This window comes from Anastrepha ludens, chromosome 6 (assembly GCF_028408465.1).
Source record: "Anastrepha ludens isolate Willacy chromosome 6, idAnaLude1.1, whole genome shotgun sequence".
Taxonomy (NCBI): domain Eukaryota; kingdom Metazoa; phylum Arthropoda; class Insecta; order Diptera; family Tephritidae; genus Anastrepha; species Anastrepha ludens.
The window spans coordinates 87,871,336-87,894,831 of record NC_071502.1 but is presented as its reverse complement, the minus strand read 5'-3'; the positions used below and the strand labels follow the sequence as shown (position 1 = coordinate 87,894,831).

At 31.5% G+C, this 23,496-nt stretch overlaps 1 protein-coding gene across 1 annotated transcript in view; it reads left to right on the top strand.

Annotated features, from left to right (window-relative positions):
• Nucleotides 1–23,293, top strand: part of LOC128867545 (ecdysone receptor-like) — a 95,074-nt gene extending 71,781 nt beyond the window's left edge. The window contains exon 2 of the mRNA XM_054108860.1: nucleotides 21,381–23,293. Coding sequence (XP_053964835.1) covers nucleotides 21,381–21,397 — 17 coding nt within the window. The 3' untranslated portion in view covers nucleotides 21,398–23,293. The remainder of the gene's footprint in view (nucleotides 1–21,380) is intronic.
• Nucleotides 23,294–23,496: the final 203 nt, after the last annotated feature.

Below are 23,496 nucleotides of genomic sequence, written 5' to 3'. Positions count from 1 at the left end.
ATTTTAATAAAAAGTAAGAGAAGCTAAGAATTTAAGGAAAAGCAATATTGCATTGCTAAAAATATTAGAATAAGAGTATATGAACAGCGATTTTCTATGGCAGGAGCCTGCTTTAGTAGATCTTAGAAAGGGGGTTTTTCTCTCGCTTGTTTAGGGAGGAACAAAAAAATTAAATGTGATCTGCGAAATTTTGTGTGTATTTTAATTTATTTATTTGAAAGGTGCGCGGTTTCTGTAATCAGGTTGTTTTAAAATTGGTGAGTGATAGGTCTACTGTATCTGATTCTGATGGAGCTGCTGGAGCTGCCAGTTACCTGGTTAGTTACAGCTTTTGGGAGAGATAAACTATGTATTCGCGTCACCAAACCCCATTTATCCTTTTTAAATTGATAGTCAATGCCCTTCCTCCATTCCCGTTGACTATTGATAGTTTTTTTTTTGTTGATGGTTTTATGCCTTTCTCGCTCATAACGAATGCTCGATGACATCAGCAAAAAAAATTATCAAAATCCAACTGCATACTCAAAAATTTTCTAAATATTCTGATTAATTTTTTTCTTTTTTTAATTTAAAAAAAAAGTGAAGTTTTTTGTATCTTAATTTTTTCTCGCTTGTTTAGAGAGGTAAGGTAAGGTAAAAAATTAATAGCGATCTGTAAAATTTTGAAAGTACCAATTATTTTTTCATCTAATATTTCTCATAAAATTAGTTTGACATGGAACCCCGCATCGCTGGAGCTTCTCAATGGCGTGCAAAATACAGCTCGCAATTCTTGTACGAAACATGGACTTTTTCTATAGTTGACGTTTTCTGCATGACACTGACTTATTTATTTAATCGCATCTCGCAAGTCAATGAACCGAGTCCACTTAAATTTAGTAGTCCACAGTTGCATACTATGTCGTTAAGTTACAAAAGATCCCACCTCGTCCTCGCAAAGTCCTTCATACGTCGCACTTTTATGCCGCCCTCCTGCATTTCATATTATAATTTATATAACATTTTCTATTTTTTCTTCCACTCTCTGCACTATTTGTCACATTCCTCTAGGGACTTGTAATGCCTTTGCCGCTATTAATCACCCTTTTCCATAGCCCTAACATCGCTTGAGTACGCATGCCTTCACCGCTCTTCTGTGGCAAACTCAAAGCCCAATTCAATTATGGTATTTGTTGTTTGGTAATTGCGCTGCGCCATGTCTTGACATGTTGTTCTTACCCATCCTCTACAAAAACTAATAAGCCTCTATACCAAAAGCTCGCTTAACAAAATTTTCCAGCATTTTATTTTCTTCACTACGCCACAGCCTTACCACTCTTTTGGCATTTGGCAAATCACCGCCACATTGTTGATTTCCTGCGTGAGTCGGTAACACGTGTGCGCTCTCATATAATGGCTGTTTTGGTTTCTTTGTTGTTTTTACTACTTTGTTATTGTTGTTTAATTATGTTATTCAATCTTGTTGACTCTTTTTTTGTGGCTTTATGTTTTTTCTACGAAATTCAAATGAATTACTCCCACTATTTTGTTGTTCTATCCTCCGCATAACCTTCGCTTAGTACTTAAGGACCGCACACCAACCTCCGTTCACACGGTAATCAATAACGGTTGCGTTTGAATTTGAGAGTGGTATAGACTTCAATACTTGCCACTCTAACCAATGCGAAGTTCTTCTATGCATAAGTAATTAGGTGGACAGGACGTCACAGAGTTTTATTTTTATGAGTTAGGGTACTTTAATTTTTTTCCATTTTGTTGTAGAAACAGCACCAAACAGTCCCCATATATTTTCAGAGGAATGCTATTGATTTGGCAGTCCTTGGCCGGATACGGAGCAGGCGTTCCTGTGTTTGCAATAATGGCAGCGCGATGTATTGCAAAGTTTTAACTATTTATTAATTTTTTTAGTTTTTAATAAAATATAGTTCACACTACAACAAAAACCATATAACTCAAAGTTTTAAATTATATAAATAATTTCAAAAATTTCAAAAAAATCAATAAATCTTCATCGAAATTTCGCAACAGACGCAGGCTTATTACAAGAAGCCTACTACAAGGAAACGTAAAGGTCAAGCTACATCTGGTGCCACTAAGAACCAATAGGTCTATGTGATGGCTTTCAGCCAGCCAGGTCAACCTAACCTAATCTCCTCAAACTCTAATTTTTTAGTCAGAATTTTTAGAAAAAATACTTTTGTGCCAGTTGAAAGTAGCTCGAAATTCACGTTATTATTTCCTGTGGTTTCAGCGAGAAGAAAAGAGCCAGACGGTAATCTTCTGCAGGGGTCGTCGTCAGAATAAGCAGTTCTCATCCGAGGCTTTGGTGTCGTTTGTTCAATGGGGTAGGATTTTTACGTGGCGGTTCTCAAACCAAGCGCACAACCAGATATCTTGGGATGCTCTGCCTTCTCACATTAACTCACTCTCAAACGGATGTTCCGGAGCTACTCAAAGGATACTTGGGCGAAGCTTGGATTATATGAGCTGCTTGAACTGAATGCAGAATAATCGTCCTGGCCACTCTCAAGTGAATTGCAATCAGGGACTTCCCCACTTGTGTGGATTTCTTCACATGGAACCGTCCTCCGTGTAATCTGGTTATTTTAGGATTGGTAGGTAGGTAGGTAGGTTTGGCAGCCGCATCGCACATAGAGACAACGATGCCACTTAGACCACGGAATGGGTCCGTTGTGAGCCGCGGGGGCTGGGCTACATTTCCCCTTCCCCATATTGAACCATCCTGAGCTTTTGACAAAGCGTAAAAGGTTGTTGATACCTAAAGTGTATAGATTATCTATGTTCGTTAAGAAGTAGGATTTTAAAAATCGGTTTCTGCTTCTGGATAGAGCCGGGCATGTGCAAAAAAGGTGTTGAATTGTTTCCAATTCTTCCTCATTTCTGCAGCTACGACAGAAATCATGCGTGTATACGCCTAATCTCCTTGCATGATTTCCTATGAGACAATGCCCTGTGAGGGCCCCTACTAAGGTCCTTATTTGAAGTCTACTCAGTCTTATAATACTCTTGGACAGACGTAGATTAAGCCTTGGCCATGTTTGCCTAGCAATTTCGCAGGTGTTAGCGCTAATCCATCTCTGATGGTAAGTGATAGGCCTACCGCATCCGATTCCAATGCTGGGGCTGCCAGTTGATGCTCCAGATAGCAGTCCACTTGCCTGGGTGGCTACATCATTTGCTCTGCGCAAAGTTTTAAGGTTATGTCGCTTATGATCGGACATCAGAGCCCTATTCGTTTTAAACAGCAGGTACCACGAGAAGCGGCCTAGGTAGTCTAGCGTAAGTTCACTAGCCTGCCATTCCAGAGGTTGTGGAAATTCATTCCTCAACCCCAAACACTTATCCTTTCCATCCTTACTTCAGCACAATAGTAAGCGCCTTATGACTGCTAAAACAAGCAAATTCATTGCCATTGCATCAGTGGCGCCAGCAGAAACACAGATGGTGCTCCTAGCAGTAAGAAGGCGTTGTTCCTAAGCAACGGCAGGTGGGGGATTCCTACTACTTACGACTGGTAGCGGCAGGCTAATCACCTACCCTGTCAGAAATCAAAATAAATTAACGAAACCAACGTAAAACTTAGTCTTGTCGAGGCTCTATGCTCCCGAGAGGAGTGAACAAGGAAAAAAAAACAACGAGAAAGTGGGGTTGACACTTGAGAAGTATAGGTGATGTACTCGCGTCACTAACTCCAAGTGCCTACTGAAATTGGTAGTAAATGCCCCTGCGTTGATTATTGATAGTTATTTTATTTTTTTCGTTGTTATGCATTTTATTCCATATAATGAATGCTCCATTTTTTTTGTTTTATTTTATTGAGACACAATTCACAAGACCACCAGCAAAAGAACTCATCACAAATAAATGTGATTTTGCAGCCACTTCAGATTTAAACCTTTTATACTAAAATTCAATGGGCTATAAAACTGCATACCCAAAAATTTTCTAGAAATTATAACTATTTTTTTTTTTTAATTTTGAAGAAATCTTTTTTTTTAATTTTTTTAATTTTTTAAATTATTTTATTAGTTTTTTATTTTTATTTTGTTAAATATTTTTTTACTTTTTTTAAAATTTTTTTTAAATTATTTTTCTATTTTTATTTCTTGCAAGTATGAACCATGTTTTTATAAAAAAATAGTCGTGCGTTTATAAAATTTCAACAGGGATTATATACGAGACGAAGTTGTAGGGATACGAATTAGTAGTGGTGAGGGCAAGTTGTAGTGGTGTAGACTCTGAAAACTACTGCCTGCTTAAGCCAATACTTACTTATTGGCCCTACTTGCATACATATATACTTATTTAATATTTAAATATATATATTTAACAATTTACTAATCAATTCGTTAAGCCTTTCGCATTCCTCAAATTTTCTAGCGACGCGTGAATTTTTTTTTTTTTTTTTCGGTTTTACTTCGACACTCTCTACATACAGCCTTAATGTTAATGTGCCGCCTTCTATTTTGTTATTTTAATTTATTATTGCTTTTGTTGTTCTACCGCCACCAATCGCAGCCATTCTAAAGTCATTATGTCTACGCTGTTGTGTTCTACTATATGTACGAATGCACGAGTGTGTATATAAATATGTACATTGTAGTAGTTCCTTTTAAGTTTTCGTGTTTCTCGCCATTACAGCCAACAACGTAGTTTTGGTTTTAACATCAAGACCGTCACATCGCCCCTTTATTTACCACAGCCCAATTGCCTTTTACTACTCGCCGTCATACTCGTACATAAAGACTCAGCACAGCACAGGCAGTGTAACTACAAGGCAATATTTTCAGCGTCTTGGCAGTGATTCTTTGTGCGGCTTTTGCACGTGGATTTGGCTTTCGTTGGTTGGTTGCTTGCCAAGTTTTTGTTTTCGCTGTTGATATTATCTATGCATGTGTGTATGTATAACTACTGTAATTATATGGGTAGTAGCACTACATTCGCACGTACTACAGAATGTATAAGTAATAATTTGTCTTCTGATGATTTGTTACCGAGTTTTTTTCTTTTTCTTAAAGGGTCGGTTGTTTCTGTTTTGCGCTTCTCCGAATCTACTACAATCTTGTTATAAGTGGCTTTTGGCGCTTCTATTTTATTATATTTTTTTAACTATTCATAAATATATACATACATACATGCTTACATACAATCTCGTATTTGCCCCTCATTTGTCTACGCAATGGACTAAGTTTTTCTATAGTAAAGTCTTTCAGTGAATCTGCCTTTTGATTTAAGCCTTTTTAGTTTTTCAATTTTTTTCTTTAAGCTCAGGGTTTACTTAAATTTTGCTAACCAACTCTAGTTTTGAAGTGATGCCTTTTTTTGTCTTATTGGCCACTTCACTTCTCGTGACTGCTTTTTAGTGATTTGCGCTCTGCATGAAATTTGAAAAATATTTTTTTATTTATTTGAGAAATTCCTTAAGGGCTGCACTTCTTGCTGTATAAAGTGGCGCAAAATTAATCATACAATTTTGTTTTTGAATAACTTTTTTTATTTAGTAAAAAACCATATTTATTTTGAGTGATAGAAACCTTGATTTGTACCCAATACGCGCTCCATTGCTTGCCTATCTGGTTCACAAGTGTCAAATTTGATTGACGTATGACACAGTTTGCAAAAATAATTAATATTCAGATAGGCTGATTAATTTTGCGCCACCTCTTATAACTAAAAATCATTTAACATCTACGGGAATCCTTACAATTAATATGATTACCTATTAGAGATTTTTCAGTTAAAGAATTTTCCCAGTCTCCTGCCTGGTTCCTTAACATTCGGAATCGATCATCTCTTTAGCCACTTTTATAACTTTGAAAATTTTTTTCGTTCTAAAAAATATTCTAAAAAAAATATTTTTATGTTTTATTAGAATTTCGTACGCAACCACACTAATATGCCATAACCAATGTTTTTTTTTCTTTTAATTTATTAAGGCCCATTTTTTTTGCTAATTTTTATTCCTTTTTCTGAATTTTTTCGATTTTCTTGGCTTTATTGTTTCTCTTTGTTTTTATATAAAAGCTTATTCTTTTACGTGATTTAAATGTATTTATTTATATATATACCATTTATTATTATTATTTTTTTTTTGAGCTGCACGTATAAGTACATACATATATTTTGTTTTCATTATTCGACTTAATTTCGTATGCAACGCATATACTTGGAAACTGTGCGGTAAGAAACCAATACCAACATAGTTTTTTTTCCCTTGTAATAGTATTAGTGTGCCAAGTGTCTTATTAAATTCGTTGAAAAGTGTGGCGTACTAATTACATATAGGCCCTCTCTGGAAATTGTGTTCTGTAAAAGCAAGTTTTGAAAAATATACATAATATATAGGAGAACTTTTAATTCAATTGCTTTAAGGCTTAGCACTAATATTTTTTAGTACTGAATACAATTTTATAGATAGTCAACAAAAGTGTATGCGAAAAATGTAAATTGTAGCGGCAATACTGGCACTGAAAGTTTAGAACACTCAAATTTTTAGTACGAAAGTACACAACTTTTTAGTACAACAATTTAGTACAAAAGTACTCAACTTTTTAGTACAAAAGTGCACAACCTTTTAGTACAAAAGTAAAAACCTTTTTAGTACAACATTTTAGAACAAAAGTGTATAACTTTTTAGTACAAAACATGTGTATATAATTTTTTACTAAACAACAATGTACTATATATTAGAAGTTTAGCAGAAAACTTTTTAGTACAAAATAAAGATATACGAATATACTAACAATTTAGCACAAAACTCTTTAGTATTAAATAAAAATATACTGATATACTAAAAGTTTGGCTCACAACTTTTTAGTACTGAATAAAAATATACTAAAAGTTTAGCTCAAAACTTTTTAGTACTGAAGAAATATATAATAATATACTACAAATGTAGCACAAAACTAAACTAAATAAAAATATAATAATATACTAAAAATGTAGCACACTTCTTTTTAGTACTAAATAAAAATATATATGTATGTATACACCTAAGCTCCCCTAGGTTGTTGTACCATTTTCAGAACTGTGATACTTTTAGCATTAAATGTTGCTTGCCACAAATGTTTAGGCGTAACTATTCCTTGTAATATTTTTACAAAAACTCATTATTCAACATTTTTTAGTACTACAATAATTGTGCTGAATTATAGCTACTAGCTCATCTTTATTGTAAACTAAACATCGGCTAGCAATAAATTAGTGCTGAAACCTGGTTAGACACTTTAGTACTAAAAAACTTAGCGCTAGACCGTTTATATAAGTCTATATATATATATATATAAGTCACTACCCCTACAAAGGGGTGTTTACTAAATTATACTAGCAGACCATTATGGGTACTAAAAATTTAGTACTAATCGGATTTTAGTAATTAACAATTTCTAGTTAGTCATGGCGATTATGCCATTAATTTGAATTACTTTTTAAATTTGGGGCGCTTTTAGCACTGCACAGAACAATTTAGGGTGGGTTAAAAATCTGTTGGGAAATTGGTTTGAGTGGTGATTCGTCCAGAATCCAACTAGTACATACCCTAAAAAAATGTTAAGTACTTCATCAGTTTTCACACGCAGAACTGGTCCAGTTTTGTTATTTGAAAAGTATTTAACATACGCCAATGCAAAGAGTGGTTTAGAAAAATGTTGAGTAGTTTATATGGCTTCTCATTTCCTTGTGTTTTTAGAAAGTTTTATTATGAAACATTTTTATTTATCAGTATTAATGGCACTTCTATGAATAACTAAAGTACTAAATAAACCATTTTGCATTAGTAGGTAATAATACGTTTGTTGCGCCACGTAGTTCTATTACGCTTAAGTTTTTAGTACTCCTTGTAATGCATTAAAGTGCAGTCAAATCACCCAGTGCATTTGTAGTAAGTATCAGTTTTTAATAGCGCGTAATTTTAATGCAACCAAGTTGCGCTAAATACATTTAGTACTTAGCTGTTTTTAGTACTGCAAAATTTTAGTACTGCCAAATTTAAATATGCAGTACGTAGGGCTTAGTAAATCTCGTATTTGCAATTAGTAGCAACTATTCTATGCCCATCCCTGTGAGCGTTATTCGTGTGTTCTTTTTTACAAGAATTTTAGTACTATTTTAGTACAATTTTAGTACCAAATTATTTTAAGCACCCATGTGCTTGTAAGCATATTTTCTTGCTCTCCAATATTTTAAATGCTCAGCAACTCAAATTGAGAAGTCCATTTTATTTGTTACGTATTAAATAGTTGAAATACTTGGAGAATACACTTTGCTGCTTATAGGAATTTTCATAATTAAATTCAAAGCTTATATAATTAGAAACACGCATTTGAAACTTTCAAATTACAAGAAAAAATTAAACAAATTTACAACGGAATTTTGAATTACATGCGCACGCATGGCAGCACCACGCGCTTTGCTTCGCTGGATTTCTACTTGTGCACGCTCGAGTGCGTGCACGCATGCGCGTCGGAGCCACACATCCCCAACGGATAGCGTAACTAAAAAGTTGTGTGTTTTTGAAGATTATTCTGATATGTATTGTACTATATGAACGTACATAAATGCTTAGATAAGTTCAGAGCGAACTGCGGATTGAGAATTCAGCGTGAAGTAATTTGGGCAGTCCAATACTCCAAGACTTTGTTTTTGTATGTATGTATTTGCGTGCGTGCAGTGCGGTAAATGCTGTTAAGTGGCAAGTGTCACAGGAACAGCGAACAGCACATGGTGTTACGCAAGCAATTTGTTGTTTTTTGTAGCGCTTTTGTAGTGCTACTCAGTAGCTCATTTTGTATGCAACATCATGATATTTTTCGTGTAGCTTCAACAGGAAGGTGTTTGTAATTTAAAATGAATTAATTACTTAGTTGACTCCTCTTATTTATGGTTGTTATTATTCTGGTGACTGCATTGAAAAATTAATTATGTTAAGAGCTAAGCCGGAGTGAGCTTTAAATACGTGGGGGTTTTTCGCAAATAAATTTGTTTCCTCAAATAACTTTTTAAGTGAACTACACAGTTCAAAGTTAAAAGTGTCATTGTGAATGTTGATGTTTTTAAGAGCTTAGTAGAGAATTACTTTCCGCAATTCAGCAACATTTTTTAATTTTGAATTTCTAATGGAAATATCCTCTGTGGATTTATTCGCCCACGAAAAAAATGCCTCAAGACTTTTCAGGAAATGCAAAGTTTATAGTCCTAGCACTGGAAAGCTACATCTCACTAGAAACGCGTAAAATATTCGTAAATGAAATATTCGTATGGGTTTTATATGTACTTCGTAAGCGATGTAGGTATTTGTTGCTTTAAAGTGGTGGACGTACATACGCACTAAAGTTTTTAATGAGTTCAGCTTACGAAAACAAGAGACGAGGGGCATAAAAAGGATGACACATTTGGAAAGTGATCTAATATTACCGAAACTCGATGACTATCCGCAGTTTGGTGATTCACAATTGCATGACGCATAAAAAGGTGTTTACATGGTTGCTAAACTGAATGTATTTTTTTTTTTTTTTTTTTGTGTTTTCAATACTTAAATCCAACGAAAATAATCGGATTAGGAAAGAGGGATATAAAATTGTGTCAAGTAAAGACAAAAAATTATATTAATATAATAAATAAATAAATAAATGAAAGTAAACGAAAATTAATTGAAAAAAAAAAAAAACAAAATTAGATAGGGTAAATAAAGTTATATTAAATTAAAATAAAATAAAATGAAATTAATTAAGTTGAAATAAATTTATTTCGATTATGGTAAAACAAATTCCATTAGAATAAATAAAATAAAACAAACAAAACGGCTATCGCGCCGTCCTTGGGTAATTTGGGTCCATGATAGAGATTCGTAGTTAAGGCTACGTCGCCAAGATCCTTTAGGGCGCCCCTTGCGATGCAATCTTTGTGGATTTCAATCCAGTGCCATTCTACTTATGTCGGTCGCTGTCTTGCGCAACCAATTCCATTTGCGCTCTCTCTGTTTGGAAAACCAGATATGTTTGTGACTTAGTTTACCCGACATAGACATAGTTCAACGTTTTTGGCTTGGGAGCTTAGGTCATTAAGTTTCCTCTGCGTGGGTCTGCCATTCCGTGATAAAAGTGCGATGCCATCGACGTAGTCAAGGTCGTCTAAATGCTGCATAATGATAGGATTCCAGAGAATTTCGAGAGCGCTGTTGAGAACGTCCTCAATAACTATTAAGAATAGAAGAGGGGATAGTATACCCAGTTGTTTGATACCAGCCGCAGATTCAATATGCTCGGAAAGGCACGGTCGTGTAGCACTCAGAATTTCAAGTATTGGGCTTGAGTGATACTAGAGATTTTATCTAGGACTGCCAGCCGCTTAAAGACGTAAAATAAAATTAAATTAACTCTAAACTCCCAATATATTAAGATAATTTAAAGTAAAATAAAATAAATTAAAACAAAATAAAGAAATTATATGTTTTAAATAATAATACAATAAAAAGTAGAGAAACAAATTTACTTAAAAAAATTAAAAGCCAATAAAATAAAGTCAGATAAAATAAAATGAGGTTAAATAGAATAAAAAAGTATAAAAAACGAAAAATTGAAGTAAAAAGCAAAGGAAAATTTAGTAAATTTGAAACATTTAAATAGGGTACAAAAACATAAAATAAAGTAAAATATAAAATAATAAAACAAAATGAACAGATGTTAAAAACAATAAAAAATGTAATAAAATAAAATTAAATTAAATTAAATAAAAAAAAAATTAAGTAAAAAAAAAAATTATGAAAAAATAAGTAAAAAACAAAATAAAAAAATAAAATTAAATTAAATAAAATAAGATAAAATAAAATAAAATGGAATGAAAAAATATTAGAAATAAATTTAATAAATTGAAATATTGTAAAATTACAATAAAATACAGTAAAGTGAGAAGGAAAATATGATCTAATTTAACTAAAAAATTGAAATAAAATAAATTAAAGATAATGCAGTAAGAAAATAAAAATAAGATTAAAAAAGTATAAGAATCAAATTAACCCCTAGAGCACATTTGAATTTGGAGACACGTCATGCACTTTTTTGCGCTAGGAGCGGAAGACGTGTTTTGCTTTTCTTAATTAATTTATTTTTTTTTGCAGTTTTAATTACCTGAACTCATCTTAATACTCTGTTTCCTGTCACTAATATTTTAGAAATGAAAAAAAAAAAAAAAAAAATACTGCAAACAACCAAAAAAATGTTTCTCAAATAAATCCGTAACCCAGGCGTCAAAAAAGCCAAATAAAGTAAAGTGATAAAGATAATAATAAAAAGAATGTAATTCAATTTAAAGAAAGTAAAATAAAATAATTTAAATTTTAGTTAAATTCAACTAAAAAATACTAAAAAAATTATAAACAAAATAAAATTAAAAAATTGGTTTTTGATTAAGTACAACAAAAAAAATATTAAAACAAATAGAAAAAAAAAAAAAATAAAATAATTTGAATTTTAATTAAATTCATTTAAAAAAAATAGTGAAACAAATAGAAAACAATTGAATAAAATAATTTGAATTTTAGTGAAATTCAACTAAAAAATAATAAAACAAATAGAAAAGAATTGAATAAAATAATTTGAATTTTAGTTAAATTCAACTAAAAAATATTAAAACAAATAGAAATCAATTGAAAAAATAATTTGAATTTTAGTTGAATTCATCTAAAAAATACTAAAAAAAAATTATAAAAAAATAAAATAAAATAATTTGAATTTTAATTAAGTACAACTAAAATTAAATTCAACTAAAAAATATTAAAACAAATAGAAAAAAATAAAATAAAATAAGTTGAATTTTAATTAAATTCAACAAAAAACAAAGTGAAAACAAATAGAAAAAAATAAAATAAAATAATTTGAATTTAATTTAATTAAAAAAAAAAATATTAAAACAAATAGAAAAGAATTGAATAAAATATTTTGAATTTTAATTAAATTCAACTAAAAAAATATTTAAACAAATAGAAAAGAATTGAATAAAATAATTTGAATTTTAATTAAATTCAACTAAAAAAATATTTAAACAAATAGAAAAAAATAAAATAAAATAATTAGAATTTAAATATAATTCGACTAAAAAAATATTAAAACAAATGGAAAAAATAAAATAAATTAATTAGAATTTTGATTAAATTTAACTAAGAAAATATTAAAACAAATAGGACAAAATAAAATAAAATAATTTGAATTTTAATTAAATTCGGCAAAAGCGAAATGGAATCAAATATTTGTATTATTATTACTTATTCTTATTTAATTATTAGATTTATCTACCAAAATTGATTATATCCAAACAGAAAAATTCAGCGAGTACTAGACGCCCGGGCTTACGTCCCCAATATTTTTGTAGTTTGTGAATAACTCAACGCGCTGTGCTTTAATTTTCATGCAAAAGCATTTAAATAAAATGAGATAAAAAATACGAATTCTAAATTTACTCGGTTCAGGTAAAAAATGAAATCAGCAAAAAAAAAAAGAAAATTAAAAACCTTTACACGCACTTTGGCCATTAAAAACTCGAAGCTTCGCGGGCGATACTTTATACTTAATAGTAGGTAGACATACAGGTACGAGTATATAATCTTAAGCTATAATCAGCTAAACAGAACTTAAACTATATTTTGTGCACACATACATATGTACGCACATGCATACAAACGTACTTCGCGGTTAGCCAAAAAGCCAGCAGTTAATCGCATAAATTTGCCAACAACTGCCCGACATTAAAAGTGCGATTTTTTGTTGTATTAAAAATAATGAATGTACATAAGTATGTAATCGGTAAGCGTACATGCTCGACTAACTGCCTGCCTGCCGGTCGTTAATCTAATCTTGAACTCATTTAATTCTACGCGACCACTGCCAAATAAAGGAAAGGAAATACTACGTTTTTTGCGAGTAAATTTCGTACTGCTACTAAATATTTTCTATACACATTGCAGGCATACCTACATATGTACATATGCACATGGATATATATTTATAAGTAAATTTAAGCAATTTTGTACAGCAAACGCGTACTGGCTTTTCGTACATTTGTGATGCTATCTGCGTGTGGACGTTTAAGCCACCTGCTACTGTAGCTTTGCGCTTTTTATTTATTTATTATTCTTTTGTTGCTGTTGTTATTGTATTTGTTTTTATTTTGGCAATTTCATGAACTTGTGCTAAGTCGCTGCCGCCGCCGCTGCTTGGCTTACCGCTCGGTTGTGGTTTTGGCCTGCTTAGCTGCTTGGCTCGACTTGGCGTCTCTCCGCTGCCTTTTGGCGGTTATTTGGCATTTGGTGCACTCGTAAAATGTAGAAATTTATTTGAATCCTTTTTCGTTGACGGCGGCTGCTGACTGCTAGCTGCTATGCACGCGTTCGTATGTGCGTTTTTGTTTTAAAACAATTTTTTTCGCTTATCGAATTTTTCGGTAAATTAGATTCCGATTGGCTTAAAAGCGGCAATGTCCGTGATGACAACAACTGCTGCTGCTGGTACTGCGGCTACTGGCAGCTGTTTCTCGTTGTAGCCTCAACAAAAAACAAAACTACAAATGCAGCTTCTAAAATAGCGCCTTAAAGAGTTTAAAGTTGGCTGTCAAGTTGAAAGGTTTCGTGCCGCCTGCTACATATTTCAGTTGCGCAAATTTTTTATGCATCAAAAAAAAAAAAAAAGAATTTTTTTTTTTCAAAATTTTATACCAAAATGCGTTGCACCATCTGCCATTCGTCGACTGTCTACACCTTCCCTAACAATATTTCTACACTCCTTTTTTCGACTGCTCTCTTTTCTGCCGATTTCAATCGCTAATTCCGCAAAAATATCTATAACAAACAATTTGAAAATTAATTGCAACGCTTTGCGCCCATTAAATTGCCGACAACTGCCAGCCGGTGGACGTTTACTTCTTGCTGTTTTTCTGGCATACATTTTTTTCCTTTTTCAAATGAACTTTTCCTTATCCATTTACATATTTCAACTACACCTAAAATTAAAATGTCATTACTTGCTGAATGGCGAAGTGTCGTTCGTAGCTATAAATAAAAAAAAAAAATTGGTTTTAATTTGGGCATAACAAAATTTAAGTGTTGCCGGAATACAACTGTTGTGGTTTTTTCTTTCGCCACCAGCCTTAGTTTAAGTGGCCGAATTTATCGGGATCACATTTTGCGGTTGCACTTTTCACCTGGGTGTCTATACTGTTTTGGCCTAATTGTGGTTTTGGCTATTATTTATTGGGCTATCATTTTAATTAAGCATATGCTTGTAGTATGCCACGCAGCAACAGCTGCTCGTGTTAAGGCTGTGTTGCGTTTTGTTAGGAAGTTGCCACCTGTTGGTAGCGTTGCGTGAGTGTTGATCGTTACTTTTTTTTGTATTCAATTAAAATCAATAATAAATGTGGTTGGAAGGATGTGCTTTAAGGTGAGATATATTCAGTAATAGAGTGTCGTGACTAACTAAGCAAATTTGACTTTAGGTTATGTTGAATTAGATAGAGAGAGAGTGTTGCTAAATATGTTTTTTAAGCACTTATAAAGGTTTAAGCTAAAAAGCACTGAATTTGAGTGCTAATGGCATGAACTTGAACTCTAACTCGGGTTTGCAAATATATATTTAATGATTTTTTAACCAAGATTTTGATTTTTTAACAGGCCATCCAATGCCTTTGTAAAGTCGTTCGCTGAGTCCGAAAATCTGCACAATATTGGATTTTGAGACGTAGTTCTCAAGATACGCCAAATAATGAAAAAACGGTGTTTTCTTAAATCTCTCTTCCAATATAAATAACAAAAAATTCAGATTTTTTGCAAAAACAAAAAAATTTCCAAAATCGCTTCCTTATATATTTCGTCCAATATAAATCAAAAAAATTACAATATATTTTTGCAAAACAAAAAAAAAAAAAAATCCGAAATCGGTTTCTTATATATTTCTTTTAATAGAAATAAAAAATTATACTTTTGCAAAAACGCAAAAATCCAAATTGGTTTCTTATATTTTTCTTCAAATATAAATAAAAAAAAAATAATATTTCAAAATCGATTTATATATATTTCTTCCAATATAATTTAAAAAAAAATATTTTTGCAAAGAAAAAAAATTCCAAAATAGTTCTTTCTATATTTCTTACAATATAAATAAAAAAATAATGTTTTTGCAAAACCAAAAAAAACACAAAAAATTTTCAAATATATTTCTTCCAATATAAATAAAAAATAATCATATTTTTGCAAAAAAAAAATTTCCAAAATAATTTTCTTATATATTACTTCCAAAATAAAAAACAAACATATTTGCGCAAAAAAATTCCAAAATGATTTTTTATATTTTTCTTACAATATAAATAAACAGAAATCGTAGTTTTGCAAAAAAACTTCTTCGCTTTTAACTTTGTAAAACCTTTGGTTTGATTGCAAAATGAAGTGAAAGTTAGGAAATTTGATTGCTTTACTTTGATATATCGCTTAGCAGAATCTCCGGATATGAGAAACTTTTAGGACCTACCATTTTTTCCTTCAACGAAAACCCTTTTTTGGCGCTATTTTGAAAATTATATAACAGGAAAAACTAATGACGTGAATTTTCAGACTCGTGTGAGTCGCTTTATACAACAATACAGTTCGTTGTATGGTTCTTAGGTGTTTTAGCTATAAAACATATGCAAACGAAATTAGAAAAGAGAGAGAGGGTGAGTGAATTGGGTTAATACTAAAGGTTATAGATTACAAGGTTTGACTATCCGAAGCAAATTCTGAATGTAACTTTGGCTGTTATGTCAATAGAGATTTGCTAGAGAGAGCGAGGCACTTGTTATGAAATGACTAAAGATTAGCCATAAAATCATTTAGAATTATTTGCAGGAAGAAGCTCGAAGCACTGCTGTCGCATGAGTTGACGCAAAAGAACTTGTCGCACCGACTTAACGACTGGGTTTCCTTGATGAAATATACCGAAGTCGATGGACTTTTAAGTCATGGAGATTAAAAGTGAGGTTGGAAAATGGATGAAAATGAGGATAATAACCGAAAAAAATCGTTTTCAAATTAAAGTTAGCTGGCTCAAACGGTCTCCTAAGCCGGATTAACAGACAAGAAGGTTTTGGTTGTTTTGGTTTGTATTTGGTAGGATTGGAAGGGTATCAATTACTATGAGTTACTCCCATCAAACTTAATACTTAATTCGAAACTCTAGAAACTTCAGAAGCTCCCATAGTTTGGGTGGAAGCATCGATTGCATACGTTGTATAGTTCAGCGCTCACTTCAATCGAGTGTCATCATTGCAAAATTTGTTCAATGGTATGCAATTCACATCCAGCGGGGCTTGTGGAAATGAGCTAGTCAAGTTTTTTTTATCAATAAGAATCAAGGAACCTTCAAACGTGGAATTATTAAAGTGACTTCAAACAGAGCAAAAGTGTGCGAACCAGAGGATGCATATTTCATCATAAGCGGATAGTTCTAGCTAAGGGGGCGTTCATAAATTACGTGAGGTGTTTTTTTTCAATTTTCTGACCCTCCCTCCCCCCCTGGTGAGATGTCGTGAGATTTTATTCAACCCCCTCCCCCATCCCCCAATCTCACGTGAGATTTTTCAAAATGTGTGTGTTCTTCTGTAAACGCGTTGGATTGTTATTGTAAAAAGAAAAAAAATTTGCTTCCTGCTTTTATTTACGACTAGTTGAGACTAGTAATCAATATTGCTGAGAGTTATAAGTGTAATAAAAATTTAACAATAGAAGACTTAAATCGTAACTACTGCGATTAAAAAAAGAATATCTACTCTAATTCAGTCCATGGAGAATCATGCGCGGTTTCAAGAGAGACTATTGGGACCAACATGTCCATATGATTTTCAGTAAAATCATGTGCTCCTCCAACTTCGTTCTAATCTAGCCACTCTAAGCCGTTGACGCTTGCGCACAGTAACTCATTAGCTCGTCTTGTGACAATCCGTGAGGGTCGCACTTTGCGGAACATACGCGCTTGCTTAGCTGGTGCAATGTGAGCTGCACTCCTGTGCTCTGCAGCTCTTGTGATAGATGCGAAGTAAATACCGCATGTACTGCAGCATATTTTCTCTAAATCATCACGTATACTTGGGCAATAGAGATCAAGAAGGGGTGCTGATGAAGGCATTCAGCGGTTGAATCGGTACGCGTATTAGAAATGGAGCAAATGATTTTCCGTCATGTTCTTTAAAGTCCGGAATTGTCAAACGTCAACCTGAGTGATAGGGCGTTCGGCTCATAGTGGCGCGAAAACAACCGACGGGCTACACTGTACCGCAAATTCAGATTAAATTGAGCTATTTGGTATAAAACAAATATGGTGGTTTGACAGTAGTAATGTATAACGTCGAAGTATGAATGAAATTATTTTCTTTCGAACGAATTAGTGAATGATCTTAATCATTCTACGATTACGCTTGAGATTAAATCTTAAGCATGTACAATTTTTTTGTTTCAATCAGAAAAAAAATTGCGTGATATTTGCCGAGACCCCCCCTCTCTCCAATGTAAGATTAGATGAGATTTGACTCGACCCCCTCCCCCCCTTAAACATCTCACGTAATTTATGGACGCCCCCTAAGTTAATTTTATCGACGAAATTAAGTGAAAAAATGCCCAGAACGTTTTTGGTGGCCTAATCACTTTTGCATAATGTTCAGTTAATAAATGCTGTATAATTTTTTTTTCGCTAAGCTTTAAGTCTTCAAATTGTCAATATGTTGAATCCAGTACCTGCTTAATTTTGTTGCAATTTTATGTTATATTCGATTTTTTCACTTAATTTTTTTCTTTGATTTCGTTTATTCTTTTTTCAACACTCACCACCGTTCAGCATCCAACCGCCAACACTTTCTTTAACCGTTAACCGGCAAAACTTGTATTTACCGTTGTGTGTAGATATGTATAGCAGATATGCCTGTTTTGACAAGCAATTATAACTGCTGTTGCTGAGTGCGAAATTATAATTTTTGTGGCAACGGAGAAGTTTAAGCTGAACAAGAAGTGTTTGTGAAAAAAATCTTTTTTTTAATGAAAAAAAAAAAATAAGTATGTGCAGAAGTAGAGGTTTTGTTCTGCCAGAAGATAAATTGAAATAAAGAGCGAAAATTGGCAACACAATAACAACAATGCAAGACATTTGAGAGGAATAAATAAACTAGACATTTATTTTTTTTGAGTAACTGATATTTTTTTTTTTTTTTTCAAATCTTACTTTGCAAAAATTAAATAAGAAACAACTTAGGGTTGCTGTTTCTCGTAATTGCAGACATCAAGTGCGTTAAGTAGCGGGAAAAATAAAAATAAATAATTAATTAAGACTATTTTTTTCAGTAATTAACAGGCAGGTGTTAATTGAATTTAATTGCCCACTGATTTGTTGTTTGATTACTTACTTGGCTGCTATCTTATTTCGGTTTTTGTGTTTTTTATTGTTTTTATTTTTACTACATACAGCTTTCCACTTGTGAGTTGTGTGGGCTTGGCTTGCCTCATTTCTTTGCCTTAAATGACGAATTGTGCAAAAAAAGAAAGCAAATAGTAAAAGTAAAAATAAGTTATAAAGCGGCATTTCTGTAAGCCGATAAACCAAAAGGCAAGTGTAGGATTTCAACTGATTTGACCCAAATTCGAAAGCAGCCAATCAATTGTCATTTGCTTAAGTTATTAGGGACATACACATGCGTATGTATATATTGTATGTACGTGTTTAGGTATATTTATTTGCATACATACATACATACATACATATGTATATTGTATAACAGTAATTGTTTGAGCTCTAGAAATGTTTAGCGCACAGGAAGTGAGCGTATTTTTTAGATTTTATCAGAGCTTGCAATTTCTTGCTTTCTTTTGTTTCTGGTTTTTGGAAAGTAATTCGAAAGGATGAAATAAATGGATTTAAAAGATATTAATAAAAATAAGACGAAAAGGCCGCAAGCTTATCTTGCATTTTTAAATGAATTTGGTTATAGGTGAAAATATGCCTAAGACCAAACAGACAGAAATTGACCCCATTTAATTTTTTTTTTGTTTTTGATTTTTTGCTGTTGTTTTTTATTTTATTCATTTTGTTGTATTTTTTTCTTATGTCTAGCATCAAAGGCCTAAAAAGTTTGAGAATAATGCTAACTATGTACTTAACTAATGAGCGGTTCGTGTCTAAATTTATTATAAAACTGCAATTAAATCAAATACATTTTTTACAATCTTCCAGGTTTTTGTCGCATTCTTCGACAGGTGTTGTTTTTTAATTTTTGTTTTTATTAAACGTTTTTTTTTTAATTAAATTTAAATTTTTTTAAATTATATTAAAAGTTAAATTTTTCTCAACTAAATTTAAAATTTGTTTAAATAAAAAAAACTAACATATTTTGGCATGTTTAAATTATTTTTTGTTATTTATTAGAATATTTAAAACAAAATTTTTTTAAATATTTTTTAGAGTACATAAAAAATTTAATATAAAAAATATTCTAAAAAATGTGAAATAATTTTTAATTTTCATCTCTAAAATTTATAGATAAAAAAATGCTATTAAATCAAATACATTTTTTACAATTATCCTGGTTTTTTTCCTATTCTTAGGCGCAAATCTTCTTCGACAAATTGTTTTTTTTTATTTTTGCTTTTATTACAATTTTTTTAAATTAAATAACATGCTTTACAATTTTTTGAATATTAAAAAAAAATTACTATGTTTTAGAATATTAAAAAAACAAATTTAGTATATTTTAGAGTATTGAGAAAAACTTTTAAATATGAAAAATATTCTAAAAAATATTATATTAAATTTTTTTTTTAATTTTTGTCTCTAAAATTTATGGATAAAAAATTAAATTAAATCAAATAATTCGTTTACAATTTTTCCTAGATTTTTTTATGGATAAAAAATGCAATTAAATCAAATAATTTGTTAACAATTTTTCCGAGATTTTTTTGTATCCGCAGGCGCAAATCTTCTTCGACAGATGTGTTGCTGATTTATAATTTTATTTTTTTATTTTAAAATAATTTTTTTTTATTATTTTTTAGAATATATAAATCATTTTTTTCATTTAAAAAATATTCTAAAAAATTTATTTTAATCTAAAAAGTTATTCTAAAGAATATTAAATTAAAAGGGGGAAAATATATTTAAATTTTAATTTAATTAAATTGAAAAAAAATACATTTTTTAACTAATACAATATTTTAATTAAAAAAAGTTAAATTAATAAATTCTAAAAATATTAAAAAAAATATACAAAAAAAATTGTTAATACTTTTTGTTATACATAAATAACGTAAATATGTAGAAAAATGTGAAAGTAGATTAAAAATTTGTAAAGTGCTTGTTAAATTATTCATTGATTAGTTGAAATTATTTACGAAATACACAAATTTTTTATATATTTCATACTAATATCGACAAAAGGAGATGTAGGGAAAGGCAAGAGTACTTTATAGCTATTACGAAAGAGGAAGCACTGTAGAATATTGTACCAGCTAGCGTTTTGTCACTAAACATCGCAATTTTCTTACAGTGCATTGCAGTTTTCCTAATTTACTTTACCTAATATACTTGAAAAAACTTATAGAAAACTGCACTTATCACTAAAAATGTTTCTAAGACTTAAAAATAAATAGCGCACATTTTTTTGTAACATTTTAATCCAATATTTCTTACCTGTGTGGATCATATTGACCTTCATTTTTTTTAATATGAAAAATACCGAATTTGTGGGGTCGATGAACGGTTGAAATGTGCCACAAAAACATTGGGCGGAAAATTTCAGTACCATAATTCTTTTTTATATGATAGATATGGTTCCAAAAAAAAATAGGTGAAAACAATATTAGGAAAATTCTTTTTAGAGTTCACTTAAGAATTTATTTCGTTACACATTTTATTTTATTATTGGGCATAAATTATTAAACGGCGAAAGCAAAATATACCGAGCTTCAAAGACTTTTCCTGAGACTAATTTAAACGCTTCGTACCTGCGTCGAAAAATGTCACTCTATTTGGTCAATGAGATTCAAGAAAAATTCATAAAATATTGAAAATTGTGATAAAACAAAACAATTCGTTTAAAAAAGATTTTTTTTTTTTTTTAATTCGTGTTAAATGAAATTCGTGTAACAAGAGTATTAAGTGAATGATATTCTGAGCCAAAAACTGTGTGTGATTACACCCTAATAAGGGTGCACGTCGTAGATCCTGCCAGCTACTCCTCGTACTCCTACAAATTGATTATATTACTAATAAATAAATAAATAATGGTTGTATTTGTTTAATACTTCATAATTCTTTCTATTCCATAATAATATTAAAATTGCTTCTCTTTCTTTCTCATTCCAGGTATGTTTTATTCGTGAAATAGTCCAAAACCGAAAAAAAATGTTTCCCGTATTGAAAGGGCAAATAGTGCGTAAGTATTACCTAAGTATATATTTTTGATTGCAATATTTAAAAAATAGGACTCAACATTACATATTTAAGTAGCTGAGTTCAAAGACTGACTCATCATTTGCATTAAATTTTATGTGAATATCTCGCAGAGCCTTAAAAGCAAGCCTGAAGCAAAAGAAAGGAAGCTCGTTAACACATACTGAAATATATATTTTCTAATAAACTAAAAAATTTTGCCAAAGATTAGTAGTAATGGTACAAATAAGTTTGGCTTACGCGTTGTGGCTATTAAGTCACGAAACTGACGCTATTATGAAAGAACTGCGCATTCATTAAACGGCAGCGGCTGCCAGCTGTTTAGCACACAACCTTTTCCTTCGTGAGCGGTACCACTCGCTTCTATAAACACATCAGTATAGCCATATCCTGCATTTGCTTTGGAATTATTTTGTTTGTTTCGCCTGAAAAATGCTAATAAAAATATAATAAAAATAAATAAATAATTGGCGCGTACACTTCTGATAGGTGTTTGGCCGAGCTCCTCCTCCTATTTGTGGTGTGCGTCTTGATGTTGTTCCACAAATGGAGGGACCTACAGTTTCAAGCCGACTCCGAACGGCAGATATTTTTATGAGGAGCTTTTTCATGGCAGAAATACACTCGGAGGTTTGCCATTGCCTGCCGAGGGGCGACCGCTATTAGAAAAATGTTTTTATTAATTTTGCCTTCACCGAGATTCGAACCAACGACCTCTCTGTGAATTCCGAATGGTAATCACGCACCAACCCATTCGGCTACGGCGGCTAATAAAAATGCTAATGTAAAAGTAGAGCGCGAAAATGCGGCGACTAATTCCGAATTGCCTGCCAAATGGTGCATCCCAGTGTTGGACTTTACTGATGTCGCCATATTATTGTAAAAAGAGTTGTAAAAGTTCACCCCTGTATTTAAAGCTCATATTATTTTAGATCCAATTCTCAAAAACATATATTTTAGTTTTGAGAAATTGAGTACTTGAGTTTGATGAACTAAAAAGTATATCTTAGGGGATGCAACTCTGCGTAATTAACCCATTATTAAAAACGACATTAGAGTGAAATATTTAACTCCTCAATACTGGAATAATCATAAAATGTTTTTGAAACTGGGTGCCGAATAGTCAAATTGTAATAAAAACCGATCTCGCTGGTTTTCAGGAGAACCAAAATGGTCGCCAAGTGTGGACCTTTGCAACTTATCTTGTCTATGAAAAGAGCATTCGTAAAGGGAATTCGTATAAAGTTAAAATAAAAGGTTTTACAGCGCCAGTCCCATTATTGCAAAAAGAAGCTTTAAGTAGATGTTTTTTGGCTTATGGTGGAGGATCTGTTTACACATTAAACATTTCTGCATATGGGTCGGTTAAGTACTCTTAACGGATGTACCGCTTGGATTGATGTAGTTCGTATTCACCTGTTGGGGCAGGTGGTAAAATCGTTGCCCATGAAAAGTTTTCACAAACACTAAGCTATATTCGAGACTATAGAAGTTGCTGAAATCTGGGCATTGTTCACCTCAGTCGAAAACTCCAGAAGCGCATTATATTTAAAAAATTCTATCTACACTTCAAAGAACTAAAACTAAACTGAAAATAAATAACCCATTCACTAATGGATTACTCATCCAATACCAGAAATGGATGAGTATTCGATTATATCTCCTATTTTAAATAAAGGGAAAATTTTTAAGTAAAGGGAATTAGTATGCAACAATGATACATTTGTGGCTCTGTGCTCCAACTCGGAACTATAGCAATTTATAAAGATTATTTAGCAGGCTGATTACTTGTTGGGAATTTCGTAGCAATATTCCAAAAGAGAATAATATCAAACTAATTTTTTGCGTTAATAAAAAATACCAGAATATTAATACAATAAATAAATAAAAATTACGTGTTAATAAATCAAAAAAAATTATCTTATTTTTCGCTTTTCTTCGCATTATTTGAAATCCCATTAAAAGCTAAAAATTAGCTTTTATTTATTTATTTTGCACTGAAATTTCACAACAACAAGAAATCTCCAAT